The following is a 16740-nucleotide window of genomic DNA, read 5'->3' as shown; positions in this document are numbered from 1 at the left end:
TGAGAGGCATAGATAGAGTTGATAGCCAGAGACTATTTCCCAGGGCAGAAATGGCTAGCACGAGGGGTCATAGTTTTGAGCTGGTTGGTGGAAAGTATAGAGGGGATGTCAGAGGCGGGTTCTTTACGCAGAGAGTTGTGAGAGCATGGAATGCGTTGCCAGCAGCAGTTGTGGAAGCAAGGTCATTGGGGTCATTTAAGAGACTGCTGGACATGTATATGGTCACAGAAATTTGAGGGTGCATACATGAGGATCAATGGTCGGCACAACATTGTGGGCTGAAGGGCCTGTTCTGTGCTGTACTGTTCTATGTTCTATGTTCTAACATTTCACAGTACAGTGATAATGACTAATATTTTAAAAATTAACACAATTTTTAATAAGGAAAAATATTCAAACGGAAAAGCAAGGGAGCCATGGTTACAGGGTAAGTCAAAAAAGTATGACATCAAAGGAGAAGGCTTACAAAAATGGCAGACAATTGGAGGAATCTTAGAATTCAACTCAGGCAAACTAAGAAATTGATTTTTCTTTTAAAAAAATGGATAGATTATGAATGTAACTGCAAGAACCATAAGATGGATTGTAAAAATGCTTTGGGTATGTAAAAAGGGAAAGATTAGCAAAGGCAAACATAGGTCCCAGGCAGGGACAGAAAACCTTATATTTGAAAATAGAGAAATGGCAGAGAAGATGCTTTTGTGTCTGTCTTCACTGAGGGAGATACAAGAGGTCTCCCTGAAATAATTCAAATCTAAGTATCTAGTTAGAGTGTGTGAAAATGAAAGATATTATTAGTGCAACAAGAAATTAAAGGGACTGAAAGTTAACAAATCCCTGGATTGAATGACCTTCACCCAAGAGAGTTGAAAGATATGGTTAGAAAGATATTATATTGCAGACATTCTTTCAAAATTCTATTCTGCAACAGTGCTAGACATAGGGAGACTGCAAAATGTAGCCTCACCTTTTAAAATAAAGTGAAAACAGGAAACTACAGATCTGTTAGCCAGATATCAGTAGTAGGAAAAATACATGGATCTATTATAAAATATGTACTTACTGGATATTTAGAAAGTAATTGCTTTGTTGGATAGTCAACATAGATTTATGAAGTGAACATTATGTTTGAAAAATCTAACAGTATTTTTGAGAATGTTACTAATAGAATCAATACAGCAGAACCAGGGGCTGAGATATTTATCAACTTTTGCAAGGTTTTTGATAATGTCGCAAAGAGGAGTTTAGTACACAAAATTAAAGCTCATCATATGGGAGACAGTATACCATCACAGACTGGAGATTGGTTTAGAAGCAAGAAGCAGACAGTAGGAACAAATGAGTCATTCTGGGGAGTTTGGCAGACCATAACCAGTGGGGTACTCCAAGGATCATATAGTTGGGCACCAGTTATTCACAGTCTGTATTAATGATTTGAATATGGGGACCAGTTACAACATTTCTAAATTTGTAGATGATTATAAAATCTTGGTGGAACTGTGAGCTGACAGCAAAAAGGTCTCAAAATGGTTTTGACAAGCAGGGTGATTGGCAAGAGCATGGTATGAAATATGAAGTGGATGGGTGAGAGATTGTCCACTTTTGTAGATGAACAAAGATTCAGAGTGTTTATTAACTGGTGAGAGATTGGAAAGTGTGATGCCAAAAGTGACCTTAGTTAATTAATTAATTACCAAAAGCTGGTACACAGGTGCAGCAAGCAATTCAAAAGACAAACAGAAAGACTTTATTGCAAAAGGATTTTAGTACATGAACAAACTGATCTTGTTTTAATTGGATAGGACACATGAGATCTCACATGGAGAATCATGGAATCCCTACAGTGTGGAAGCAGGCCATTCAGCCAATTGAGTCCACACTGATCAACTGAAAAGGATCCCACCCAGACCCACCCCCTACCCCTTCCCACCCTAGAAACTAAGAGCAATTTAGCATGGTCAAACTACCTCACCTGCGCAACTGTGGACTGTGGAAGGAGACCAACACAGACACAGAGAGAATGTGCAAACTCCACACACAAAGTTGCCAAAGGCTTGAATTGAACCTGACTCCCTGGTGCTGTGAGGCAACAATGCAAATCACAGTGCCACCCCAAAGTAGCTTGTGCAATTCTAGCCCTTTGCCTAAGGAGGCATATATTTGCCATACAGGAAGTTCAGTGAAGGCTCACCACATTGACTCTGAGGTGATTGAAGCAGTATGCAAAAAGACATTGAAGAGACCCCTACTCTGAAATGGCTGATGCATCCTTTCCTTATTATCACATAGACAGGTTGAGATGGCGCATGAGAGTAGGGATTAAGGTCCACAAACCTCAAAATATGCCATTGAGAGAAATAAATTCCAGTTATTGAATGTCTCCTTCAATTTTCACATGGTAAAAATTGTTAGCTCTGTGTGAGGAGATAAAAATCAGTTCCCCACTTTATAAACTCACTGTCAATTAGTGGGCACATTGTTTTATTTATTACACACAGTTATCACACTTCAATTAAAACATAATTAACTAGATTAAAATGAAGAAGCAAGTTACAATGTTTTCTTCAGGGTAGGAGATATGAATTTTACTACTTACTAATCTTGACAAAACAACAAAAATAAGACACCAAAGATACACACAAACACAGGGAACAACTTTAAAGGGGGAGGGAGGCATATAATAAAGACAGGAAGTTGAAGGCAATTGCAGTTTCATGTTTTTATTGTCCTTAAGCTGTAAGATTTTAAACCATTTAAGCTTAATATGAAAAGTCAAATTAGCAGATGTGCAGGTGAACCTCTGCTTAATATGGAGAGCATATTAAGCAGAGGTTCACCTGCACATCTGCCAATGTGGTATACTGTATCCATTGTACCCGGTGTGGCTTCCTCTACATTGGGGCAACCAAGCGGAGGCTTGGGGACCGCTTTGCAGAACACCTCCGCTCGGTTCGCAATAAACAACTGCACCTCCCAGTTGCAAACCATTTCCACTCCCCCTCCCATTCTTTAGATGACATGTCCATCATGGGCCTCCTGCAGTGCCACCATGATGCCACCCGAAGGTTGGAGGAACAGCAAATCATATTCCGCTTGGGAACCCTGCCAATGGTATCAATGTGGACTTCACCAGCTTCAAAATCTCCCCTTGCCCCACCGCATCCCAAAACCAGCCCAGTTCGTCCCCTCCCCCCATTGCAACACACAACCAGCCCAGCTCATCCCCTCCCCCCACTACATCCCAAAACCAGCCCAGCCTGTCTCTGCCTCCCTAACCTGTTCTTCCTGTCACCCATCCCTTCCTCCCACCCCAAGCCGCATCTCCATTTCCTACCTACTAACCTCATCCCACCTGCTTGACCTGTCCTTCTTCCCTGGACTGACCTATCCCCTCCCTACCTCCCCACCTATACTCTCCTCTCCACCTATCTTCTTTTCTCTCCATCTTCGGTCCGCCTCCCCCTCTCTCCTTATTTATTCCAGAACCCTCACCCCATCCCCCTCTCTGATGAAGGGTCTAGGCTTGAAACGTCAGCTTTTGTGCTCCTGAGATGCTGCTTGCCCCGCTGTGTTCATCCAGCTTCACACTTTATCTTGGATTCTCCAGCATCTGCAGTCCCCATTATCTCAGCCAAATAATTGCTTGATTGGCTCCTGGGTTGCTGGACACAACAGCTTGAGGGCATGAAGGATACTGCCAGAAGCTTTGGGCCTGCTGCATGGGCAGATGGTATATCTTTCTCTCCAGTAAAATACCTAATGTTGGAAGAGGGAAGCTTATTTTACTTCACCAGTTGCTGTAAGCTGTGGTCTTCAACAAGTAATCAAGAGACTTTGCAGTTCATGTGCTAACTTCCTGTACTTCTTGAAAAGTGAAAATAACCTGACGAGAGACTGAAGAACTGAAAATCTTGACAAGCAAAAGTGAACACTGTGGACTGTGGCCTCTGTGTGTTCCTCTGTGTATGTGTTAAGTACAGAAGGCTGCTCTATGATTTCTGCTCATTTCCATCTGCATGACAGGTAAATAGGTACTTTGGTAACAGGATTAACTTTTGTGACAACTCCAGGGCTGAATTGCCAGCCCTGCCCCAGTGAGGCCTGACACCATTATCATAACAAAGTGCACTGACACACTTCATGGCTTTTACATGTGGAGATCTTGGCATTCAGCAAGTGTACTAATTACTTAAAAAAAGAAATTGGCAAGAGTTGATATTAACAGCATATGTCGAACTAGTATGGGCTGCCAAAGAAAGTTTGACATTCTGGTGGCCAAATATTTTGAATCTAACTTATTCTAGGAGGTTTTGGTACAGCAGCTCTGAAAAGAAAAGCTAGAATTGTCTTTCTTATATTAACCTTATGCTTGCACTCAGGCCACAGCCTCATTAGTCTTACCTGGAAGCAAAGGCTGAATAATTACGCTAGTCAATGTTCCTTTCTGACTTCCATTGTCCTACTTCTTTTTGATACTCTGCTGGCTTTCAGTCAACATATTCCCATTACAGTGAGGGCTAAGAATAGGACTGATTGATAAAAATCCCATGTAGTTAAATGGGACAGGTTATTACATTGAAGGTGCCATATTTATGATTAAGATTTAGAGGTATTGTATTTGAAATTGCAATTAAAATATAAGATTTGATTGTGAAATAGCAGTTGTATTGCTTACAAAGGGTAAACTGTTTTATGAAGATATAATTTTAAGCACAATGACCCAATTATGCTGAAACCTTATTTTCAACTCAGATTATACAAAGAAATGTGCATTTATCTTTGGAGGAGTTCACTGTTCAAATTTCCAGGCGAGGGGCCTTCCAACCTGAAGTCTAGTCCAGGTCAGGATTCCATGCAGCCAGCAGCAAAGTGGATTTGTATTGAAACGCCACCCCTTTTGTCAACACTAACTGCCATCTAACAAGATATAACAATATTGAAGGCACATTGACAACTTTCAAGAGAAGGCAAATGAGAGATAGAGTAGGGTGGTAAGTGGCTGAGGGGTACAGATGGCAGGTAGGTGGGGAAGTAGTGATGGCATTTTGGGTGGGACTGATGTCAAGTGGGTGACGCATCTGCGTACCAGGGTGGTGTAGGGTGTGGTGGGATGAGGTCAGGTCTGAAAATAGGCAGGGAAAGGTTTGGACTAGTGGGAGAGGTAGGGTTTGGTTGTTGTCGCTTTGGTTTCAGTGTAGAAGATGGAGAAGGGAGTACAATGGCTCCAAATGCCAGGTGGTCACCCATCAGAAGCTTAAACATCCTGGCAATTCCCATATAATCCGTGCATCAGGACTTTAACTTTACCTGAAAGCACATTTTCCAGGGAATGTCTGGTTTTCAGCCATCCAGAGACTGGGAGATCTGTGCCAATGTATTATACAGTAAGGAGACAGTTTTATCTCACACCTTTCCTAATACTTAAGGGACTACTTTGAAGAAAGTTGTTGCCAAGATATAACTATGCTGAGGAAAACCTATTCCGTTAACGCGAATGTGTGTACTTTAAAGAAATGTTTTCTAAATAGGCTTATCCTCTGGCAAATTACATGACAGTTGCTGAGGGACACGTGCCTGTGAAAACAAAATTGAAGTATTGATTCATTTCATCCCAAGACACGCTGGTCCGTGGGCTTACTGACACAATAACTTAGTACTTACTTTTAAATCCTTAGCATCACTTTAGGAAGCAAAAATGTTGTCAAGGTTAGCAGACACAAGCAAAAAATAAACACTTACTTCTATCTTTGAAATATTGTTGAATTGTGATTTACTGCTGTTTTATCGGTCTAATATTTATATCAGTTGAAAGTGTGATTTAAGTGTGAACAATACTATCGAATGTAATAGGAAATACTACAATAAATGTGGACAATAGGAGCAAGGAAAATGCACAATTAAAGACTGTAATAATAATTATTTAAAAGTAATTTCTTTTTACCTGCATATCAACGTACTTTAAACCTTTGCAATTATTGATACCCTCCAATGTCTCTAATCCACAGTTTCGAAGTGTTAGTGACTTGAGATGAAGGCATTGTGAAAATGTGAATAGGCTGAAGCCAGGTAAATCTTGAAGAGTGACCGTTCTAACCTACATTCAATAAAGGAGTTTTAGTATTTGGCGTATTACTTAAACAGCATTCCTAAACTTTGCAAGAGATATTATGGAAGAAGCTGAATTTGTCAGTACGATTGCTACTCGGCTTGGTTTCCACATTTAAATCTAGATCCCCAGGAACTTTAAACATTTAAATTTGATGATGTCAGGTATTTCCAAAATAAAAATGAAATCCTTGTTTTTGAGCTCCGAATAAATTCTTTCAACTATGTATGAAATCAGTTTCAAAGCAGGTGGTAAACCTAGCACAGGGACAGGAAATGGCAAACCAAAACAAGTCATGGCTCTCAGAATATAATTGAATTGTCACATGTTTTGAACACCTACAAGATCCGATCTGTGGTACATCTAAGATATTATCCTGAAGGTTTCAGTTAAGAATCTTATCAATTAAATTTTGCAATGTTACTCTATTTTTGAAAGGACATAAATGTCGTTTACATACCAGGTCAATTTGTCGCGATTGAAGGGTACCACAAAAATTGGTGTGAGCACGTACAGTATTATTAGGGTAACCTTCCCATCATCTACTGGAAATGAGAAACCTCCCTGCTTCACCAATAAACAGAATTTGTGATCAAAACACCTCCCCTCTGAGCTTAAATCAAGTCACAGCACTCCATTGGAGTGCACTGCACCAAAAGCATAAATGAATCCTCCATTCCCCACACTGATGTCACCAATCCCAGTCACTGGAGTGAAATCTGCACGTCAAACTCTGATCTCAGCAGAAAATCGACTTCATTGAAGGTAGATTCAGCATTGTCAACCACCGACTGAGAACAAATAGATTATCAAATTCAATTTCCAACATATCCTGTCTGGAAAATGACCCCACCGACATTGGATTCCTCAACATCACAGATGGAAAACTCAGCCCCTCCACCCCTCTCACCCACTCCAATCTCTCCCCCGCAGAACGGCAGCCCTCTGCTCCCGCCCCAACCTCACCATCAAACCCGCAGACAAGGGAGGCACAGTGGTAGTATGGAGCACTGACCTCTACATCGCCGAGGCCAAACGCCAACTCTCCGACACCACCTCCAATGGCGCCCTTGATCATGACCCCACCCCCCGAGCACCAAACCATCATCTCCAACACCATCCATGACCTCATCACCTCAGGGGAGCTCCCACCCACTGCCTCCAACCTCATTGTTCCCCAACCCCGCACGGCCCGTTTCTATCTCCTTCCCAAAATCCACAAACCCGTCTGCTCTGTCCGATCTATAGTCTCTGCCTGTTCCTGTCCCACCGAACTCATCTCCACCTATCTGGACTCCATTTTCTCCCCTTTGGTCCAGGAACTCCCTACCTATGTCCGTGACGCCACCCACGCCCTCCACCTCCTCCAGAACTTCCAATTCCCTGGCCCCCCAACACCTCATTTTCACCATGGACGTCCAGTCCCTATACACCTGTATTCTTCATGCAGATGGCCTCAAGGCCCTCTACTGCTTCCTGTCCTGTAGGCCTGACCAATCCACCTCCACAGACCCTCATCTGGCTAGCCGAACTCATCCTCATCCTCAACAACTTCTCTTTCGATTCCTCACAGTTCCTACAGACAAAGGGGGTGGCCATGGTTACCCGCATGGGCCCAAGCTATGCCTGCCTCTTTGTAGGTTACGTGGAACAGTCCCTCTTCAGCACCTACACTTGCCCCAAACCCCACCTCTTCCTCCGTTACATTGATGACTGTATCGGCGCCGCCTCTTGCTCCCTAGAGGAGCTCGAACAGTTCATCCACAATGCATCATCCTCCGACATTTCCGCCATCTACAATCCGACCCCACCTCCAAAGACATTTTTCCCACCCCAACCTTGTCTGCCTTCCAGAGAAACCTCTGTCTCCGGGACTCCCTTGTCCACCCCACACTCCCCTCCAACCCCACCACACCTGGCACTTTCCCCTGCAACCACAGGAAGTGCTACGCTTGCCCCCACACCTCCTCCCTCACCCCCATCCCAGGCCCCAAGATGACTTTCCAGCTCAAGCAGATGTTCACCTGCACATCTGCCAATGTGTATACTGCGTCTGTTGTACCCGTTGTGGCTTCCTCTGCTTTGGGGAAACCAAGCAGAGGCTTGAGGAGCGCTTTGCAGAACACCTCCGCTCGGTTTGCAATAAACAACTGCACCTCCCAGTCGCGAACCATTTCCACTCCCCCTCCCATTCCTCAGACGACATGTCCATCATGGGCCTCCTGCAGTGCCACAATGATGCCACCCGAAGGTTGCACGAACAACAATTTATATTCTGTTTGGGAACCCTGCAGCCCAATGGTATCAATGTGGACTTCACAAGTTTCAAAATCTCCCCTTCCCCCACCGCATCCCAAAACCAGCCCAGTTCGTCCCCTCCCCCCACTGCACCACACAACCAGCCCAGCTCTTCTCCTCCACCCACTGCATCCCAAAACCAGTCCAGCCTGTCTCTGCCTCCCTAACCTGTTCTTCCTCTCACCCGTCCCTTCCTCCCACCCCAAGCCTCACCTCCATCTCCTACCTACTAACCTCATCCCACCTCCTTGACCTTGTCTTCCCTGGACTGATCTATCCCCTCCCTACCTCCCCACCTATACTCTCCTCTCCACCTATCTTCTTTTCTCTCCATCTTCGGTCCGCCTCCCCCTCTCTCCCTATTTATTCCAGAACCGTCAGCCCCATCCCCCTCTCTGATGAAGGGTCTAGGCCCGAAACGTCAGCTTTTGTGCTCCTGAGATGCTGCTGGGCCTGCTGTGTTCATCCAGCCTCACATTTTATTATCAAGGGTACAAACAGGCTGCCATTTGACCAGGCATTTGTACCACTTTACTGGCAAATACTAATTTCACTCATCACATTTTTTGATTCAACAAAATAAAATGGTCAGTGCTTGTTTTCTAAGCGAAACAGACTTTTTTCCTGCAGTCAACACCATAGCTTGACTAGTGAGCAACTTTCACATCAGTACTGTGTAATAAAATTCAAAATATCCCTGCTGTACTGAAAAAAAACACACCTATATAAATATGGTCGCAACGAAATATCTACTTAACACAAAAGTCTAGCACATTCCTTTTAGATTGCTTTAATGATGCCATAGGAATAAGTGCAGGGAATTACATCACATATTTTAAAACACAGAGGTAGGAAATCCTCCACATTTCAACAAACACTATCTAAAGAATTGATCAAAATTCTCTGCAGAGTTATACTGTCTTTTGACAAAAGCAGTCTCCCACAATTTGATAAATCTGTAGTTACATACTTTGATGTCTGTTTATTTCAGCAATGCCATGATTGTTACTCTGGGGAATGGGGGTGGTAATATCCAGAGCCAGCTGTAAACATTCTCAATCGCCCTAGGCTTTTTCACTGATTAAAAAGAATAAGCTTCAGAATAGGTTTTCCAAATGCTTACCACTTAAAGACAACTACAATTGGTATAAAACACACAAAGGAATTCTCATTTTTATATTGAACTAAGTTAACTGTAGACTTTTCACTGGCAAATGAATGAAATGCAGAATAAGGGGACTCTATCCATATGTTTTGTATAAATTGTTGAAGTGAACAATTCTGGTGTTAAGTTTTAAATTGGTGCAAAATTACCCATAATAGGGAGACGACAAATGCCTGCAGGTTTGTATTTAAATCTCATGATAGTCCTGTAATACTGAATTGAACTACTTAGTTCAGAGTTCCATTTGCTAATCCAGATGTTTAGCCATACAGAATCAAAGGTTCCCCAGTGACTCTGTACAGCACAACAATTAGGACAAAGAAGGCTTCGATGTAATCCACACTCAACTGTGTTGATTTCAGTCAAACGACAATAGGAGCACAACAACTGACCTCAGGAGTCCTTGTTTCAAGAAGGGAAAGTCAGCACATGCTTATGCTTTTAATAAGGACTTGGGGATCCATGCTATAAATTCACACATTGTTGTATGGTTAGGATTAGTTGTAATATTTTCAATTCAAAAGCCTGCTGAAAACTTGTAAATAAATAGTGGGCACCCAGGTGAAGTACCAGGTACTCACTGTCACCATATACCCAACAAGAAGTGAATGCCTTCAGGATATGATATCAGAGGAAACACTAGTGAGAACCATAAGGAATGAAATTTGTCCTTTTTCTAGTAAAATCTGATTATAATTCTCAATTGCAAAAGGTTTTTTTACCTCATTCTTGCAAGATTCCCAGTTACCACCCAGAAGGCACTGGAGGAAACTTGTGACACAACATGAAACGAGTGACACAACATGGATGGGAAAAAAGTGGCACAACACAGACTCACGTCATTAATTTCCCACAAAATGTATTTGTGGTCTGAAAGCTGTCTCCTTTGCAGAGGCTGATTATGTCTCCATAAAAATGAAAGGGAACATTAAAAAACAATAAAGACTCACTCTGACAAACATATTAACATTTAACTACTCTGCAGCAAGCTTGTAACAAGATTTATTTAAAAAGGGTGTAATAGTAAAATACATTTTCAAAACAGATACATGAACAAAAAATAATTAATTAAAATACTGTTAGGGTGCACCAATCATAAAGTATAAAATGTACCTGCTGAAGCGAAGTCCAAACTCCTGACTGTAGTATCACTTCAGGACTCAGAGGAGGCAGTTGGTTGACAGGAGTATTCTGAAGTCTGACACATTGCTTTACTGTCTTCAACTGGTTTTGTCTGCGAATTTTGGACCAAGGTGTACACATTTTCATCCAATTTAGTCTCTTCTGCTCAACATGGTGAGGTAGTATGAGTCCAGTGACTAAGAAGCTCTCCTTGAAATGGTGATCCATATTTGAAGTTACTTTATAAGTATCAAACTGATCTTCCTTATGTAAGCTGTCACTACTTTTATTTAATACAGGTTTTCCTTCATCTGATAGCTGACCGGGATCCCTATCAATAACTGCACTTGTACTGCCTTTTTGCAGAAAGCTACAGTCTTTAGGCATTGGGTTGTTGCATTCTACTGCAAATATATTCTTTGCAGTACTTTCTACTATTTCTTCAGCTGGAGGCTTCTCTTTGAGGTTTGTGTCTGTAGTCACTGCAACTATACATTGGCTGACATCTTGACTGTCACGTACCAGAGTACTATTTTCCTTTATATTCTGAAGGAGTTCTATGCTTTCAATCAGAGGAATACTCACAGTTTCTGAACAGTTATCACCATGTTTAGTTTCCTTATTCATGTTGGAATTCAAACGTTTTTCTTCAACTAGCTGTGGCTTACGTTCCTTCTCAATTTCTTTGTCATCTGTCTGGCTTAACACCATCTTTTCATTTTCTTTTTCTAAGAACTTGCTTTCATCTTCCTTTTTATGCTCTATATCTTTTTGGCTTTCTTCCTTTTTCTTTCTCTGCAGCTCTTTTCTTTTTTCATCTTCTCGCAATTTTTGGAGTTTCTCCAACTTTTGCTGTCTCTCCTTCTCTAATCTTTGTCGTTCCTGTTCCTTTTTCTTCTCATATTCAATCTGTCTTTTTTTCTGTTCTTCCCTTTGTAACTGTTCAACTTCCTTCTGCTTCCTTCCATCTTTCTCTTCTCTCTGTTTCTGTTCTAATTTTCTTTTGATTTTTTCTTCAAATTCTCTTTTCTCGTGTGCCATCCTTAACTCCAGGTCTTTCTTTCTCTTCATTTCATCACACCTTTCCTTCAGTATTGGTGTATACCTTTTTCTCACTAAATATGCCCGAAATTTTGCCTGAATTGTTGTTGATGTTCTGTTTCGAAGCTCTTTCAGTCGTATTCTCTCTTTATTTTGCTGTTCTTCAAAGATTCTTCGCTCTTCATTCATCTTAACTTGCATTGCTTGTATTAATGCCTAGAAATTTAAGTCAAGCTCATGTTACTCTATGCCCAAAAATCATTTTACTCAGAATTGAAAACATAAAAATAGTTTCTTATTTTATCTAAAGATGCAATAAAAGGTTCCAGTGCAACATCAAGGTTTCATCAGTCAGCTCAGTTGGCTGGATAGGTGATTGACAAGGCAAAGTGACACCAACAGTATGAATTTAATTCCCACACATTCTCCTTCTCAACCTCTCCCAACACTGGAGGTGTGGTGACCCTCTGGTTAAACACACCACCGGTCATTTCTTGCTCCAATGAGACAGCAGTTCTCTGGTAATAAGGTGATATTACCATACAGTAATGTATAAACTTAATTCTGAAATAAACAACATGTAAGTTTTTGTGGGAGCAAAATTATGCAAATTAATATGATTACAATTAAACTAATTGATTCTCTCTTATTTTAACTTCAGTAAAATGTTTCCTTGGCATAGATCGCTAACAGGTTTCTTCATCCAAAAGCATTTTGGTTCTGAGTGACCAGCCACTGGGATACTGAATAGCAGACAAAATGCTTGATAGGTTGAATCTGGAAGTGCAACTGTAATTGATTTTCCGCATTTTCTTTTTGTACTGTAGCTGCAGTAGAGGTACAGAAATGTGAGTTAGATGTACGGTTCAAAATTGTGACGTTAAGTGTGGATTTTTCCATGCAAATTTTGTCATAAATTATCACCTAAGATAATTTTGGAATTTAAACAAACACTAACCATATACATATGATTATTCATTGTAGTCAAATCGGAATCACAGAATTAATATAAAACACATTTAAAGCAACCAAAGGAAAAAACAAAGTCACAAAAACATGACTTTGATCCCTCACCTCGTGTTCCTTCAACTCTCGTTCCCAAGCATCTTGTGCTTCTCTGATTTTCTTTTCCAGCTGAGCCTGTTGTTGCTGAACAAAGTGTAAAATATAACAATCTACCAAAATGAACTTGTGCAGTTTTACAGTTAGCTTTCTTATCAGAAAACCATCTAGTATCTTGCAATTTCTCATGCGATCACAAAACAATCTTTTTTAAACCATGTTCAAGGATTTAGTCGAAAACTAAATCAACAAAATCTCCACTGTCATGCTGAGTAAAACCATATCCTATTCATTTAGCGACAAAAGTCAAGTGGAAGTTACCAGTTGCTGCAAAAGAGATGTTGGGGAATTCAGTTGTGACATTTGAAGGCACCATTTAGTGATGCAGAGTGTATAATCATTGAGAAGATGGGAGACTCAATGTATAAAAAGGGCAGAGACAATACAGCAGTGAAGGAAAAGGGGTAAAGTAGGAGAGGGGAGCAGGTCAACATCACCCTGGTTTCAATGGGGGCAGAGTATGAGGATATCTGCTATGGTGTCTCAATATACATGGGCTCAGGGATAAAATGGGGAGATGAACAGTTAGAGAGATGGGTTGGGTGGGAACATGGAGAATTTTAAAGCTGATGGGGTTAATGGGGAAGCACACCAAGAGGGAATACTCTATGTACCTTTGCAGGTTCACAAAAAGTAATAGGTTGAGCATGAGATACACTGCATGATGCATCAATGTTGTTTCCTTCCATCATGATGCAAATGGTACGTGTGCAATGGGGTTGAAAATAGCTGACACCCCATCCACAGAGCGTAGGGTAAGTGTTCTTCTGTGAGGATGGGCTTTACTTTTGAGTGATGTGAGACCCCACAGATACCTGTGCAGTTGAGGTGAAAGTGTGAGCACTTAAATGCTATATGTGAACCTTCAGCGTTAGCTCATTGCGAGAACCACAAATTCTTGCCCAAAGCACTCTTGACCACATCATTCCACATCAGGAATCAATCCACAAAAATGGTTGTGAAACACAAACAATATTTTACAGCCTAGAAAGATTCAGTTTGATAACCAAAATTGCAAGCACCTTTGAAGCTCTTGTCCCCTGTACATGCTGAATGAGCTACTGAATTCACATCTTAATACAATCAAAACCTTTTGTAGCGCTCAGCTCCATACCTTCAATTAAAGCTGCTGCTAGACAGACATTCTCTCAAACAGCTGGTGATGAAAAGTGAACATATATTTCCAATTGTAAGAATGAATTTACAATGACGTGTCTGCCATACTACATATGTGCCCTCAGAGGGACTTACGAGTCAGATTCTTACAGTACAGAAGGGGCCCTTCAGCCCATTAACTTTGCATCAACAAAAAAAATCAAACGCAACACCTATCTACACTAATCCCACTTTTAAACACCTGCCCAATAACCTTGAACGTTATGACGTTTCAAGAGCACATCCACATACTTTTTAAAGCCTTCAAGGAATTTTGTAGCGAACTAACAGCCTTCTTAAGTTATCCTAAGGTAGCCTGTGAGACACTATTTCAGCAGGGATCCTGAGGAAGAACACATACACCCTGAGAAAGAAAGTTATCAACAATCAGGAATGTTCTTGGCCGAACAGACGAATTTCAATGAATTGGTTCTTTCTGAGGCAGTGGGCTGTGAGATCATGTTGACTCCAGAAGCAGACTGAAGGCAGAAACTGGCCAGAATGATGTGGAAAGTGGGTCATGTTTCTAGCCCAGTATAAACAACCCCCTGGATGTCGTCTTGTTTGCATTCTTGCCAGTGTGTAATTGAATATTTGTTGGCAGTCTGGTTAGTAAGATAACATGGGATGATTTGAAATAAGAACAGTAGACAATTTAAGTTCGAAACAGAATTAAATTTTTCCTGTCTAGAGGAAAGGCAATTATTGCGTATGTCCTGAAGAGGAGGAGAGGTTGTGAGGGATGCTGTAGGTATAAAGTTGTCCCATTCCTGTATTATGGGAAAATCACTTGAAAACTAAATTAATTACTGATTCTCGGACGACATGTTACTTACACTGGAAGAAATGACCCATCACAGGCCTTTCTTAAAAAAGAAGTCTAGATTTTACTGCTGTCAATTGAGCTTGTTGAATGAAAGACCACACAGCAGTAACTGAGTGCTGGCAAAGCTTCACAAGACTCAACCATGCAAATGGCTGAAACTTGGCAGCTTCAGCGGGTCCTGACACTCCGTATTAACTAACATTAACATAATTCTTCAGAGGTTGAATTTGCTTCACTGCATTCGCAACCATGACCCGTCCAGTTACCCTTTCATCACCCAGCCAGAGAGATGATAGCATCCAAATGTCCACTGTACATTAAAGCAGATAAGTTGGACTCAAAGGAAGCAAGTCAGTAGGGGCATATGCACTTCGAAATACAACACAGCGTGTTGGCATGGAAACAACAATTACCCGGTCATCTAGCATTCAAGTTATGCTTAACTAGCTAATCATGTTCTCACATGTAAACAAACACAGGTTATGAGTTGTGCCTTATAAAGCAAGAAATCTGACTTGCTCATGTGCTTTCATCATTATCATATTTCAAAGAGAACCACCACAGATGGTGCAGGATCAATGGTAATCTGGTTCTGTGATCTCAAGATTCTGGTCCAGGAGGAATTCTCGATTCAACGCAAATGAAAAACTCCCCCACTGTTACCAGGCAAGTATGATAGGAGGTAGCAGCTACAATGAGTGCAGCAGGGGAACATTATCCATCAAGGGTCTAGTGCCACAACCAGTTCCCTAATCCACTCCAAATCAATAAGATGAGTTGTTTAGCAGAGGCACACATATCTCAATGATGGCCAACAGCTAAATGACAAAGTAGCTGGAACACATTGGCACATGCTTCTCTTTTAATATGGATGAGTGTATGACTAAAACACTCATCTCAGCTCAACCAATTATAGCATGACTCACTTATCCACTGGCCATCGGGACAAGGAAGGGATGTCTAAACTCTTCTGTGATCCACTTCCACATATATGAGTTTCTTCCCTGAATGCAAGATTGAATGGGCTTACATTAATCTTATTTTGTACACGCAGAAAAGGGATCAGAATGCCAGAGAGATGACCTGGGCCAGGGGAGCAGGAAAGGGCTGGGTTTGAATGGGGGCCGGGGTAGGTGGGGAAGTAAGAGGACACCTTGGCAGAGGCCAATTTGCTCATTTGTGTCCTGTGGGCTCAGCATCTAAGGTGGTTAACTGTCCAAAGCTGAGGCATATTGGAAAATTGATTTGAGAAAGTGTATGAAGAGTGAGTTACGGGCTACAGGTTTCCGCTGCGATAAACAAAGGCATTGGCCTGTGTGGTTGTTATGTCGAAGTTTACTCAAATTACTTCCTTTTATATCTTGTATTTTCTTTTATGTCTTCCTTTTATGTTATACCTTAACAGCACTCACTCATCCACTGAGCATCAGGATAAAAAAAGGGATGTCTAAGATACATTGTCAGATCTGACCAGACAACACTTGCTAACACAGATAGTAGTGCATCAGTTGGCTATTCCAACACTTGGGTTCAGTGGCATGAGAAGGGTCTAGAGAAGGTGTCTAAATCAGAGGTATCTATGCACAATCTCCTTTGGAGGAGGTCAATCAGTCACAATGATGCTCTAGCAGGTGTTGAGGTGGGGTCTTGTAGCATAGGGCTTGGAGCAGTTGATATCGGACAGAAATCCCTGTGGCATTGACAGCCCACTCATTTAAGTGGAGAAATCCATTGTAGTAAATAGCTGAACATATTTCTGGAGCTTCATAGCATGAGAACAGTCTCTGAGAGAAGAAATAGCCACATTCATGAAGTGTGGCACAAACTCCACACAAACTGATAACTTTCAAAGAAATTCAAGCTTTGATTTTATCAGCTAATAGAATTACTTGAACCACTTGAAGA

At 41.4% G+C, this 16740-nt stretch overlaps 1 protein-coding gene across 2 annotated transcripts in view; it reads right to left on the bottom strand.

The window, feature by feature from the left end:
* lrriq1 (leucine-rich repeats and IQ motif containing 1) overlaps window positions 1–16740 on the bottom strand; it is a 220694-nt gene that overhangs the window by 178781 nt on the left and 25173 nt on the right. For both annotated transcript variants that reach the window (XM_059652467.1, XM_059652466.1), the window contains 3 exons: window positions 12807–12881; window positions 10683–11948; window positions 5942–6094 (listed from right to left, as the gene is read on the bottom strand). In XM_059652467.1, coding sequence (XP_059508450.1) covers window positions 5942–6094; window positions 10683–11948; window positions 12807–12881 — 1494 coding nt within the window. The remainder of the gene's footprint in view (window positions 1–5941; window positions 6095–10682; window positions 11949–12806; window positions 12882–16740) is intronic.

The sequence above is a fragment of the Stegostoma tigrinum genome, chromosome 18, assembly GCF_030684315.1.
Source record: "Stegostoma tigrinum isolate sSteTig4 chromosome 18, sSteTig4.hap1, whole genome shotgun sequence".
In the NCBI taxonomy this organism is placed as follows: Eukaryota; Metazoa; Chordata; class Chondrichthyes; order Orectolobiformes; family Stegostomatidae; genus Stegostoma; species Stegostoma tigrinum.
This window is presented reverse-complemented; position numbering and strand designations above follow the sequence as displayed.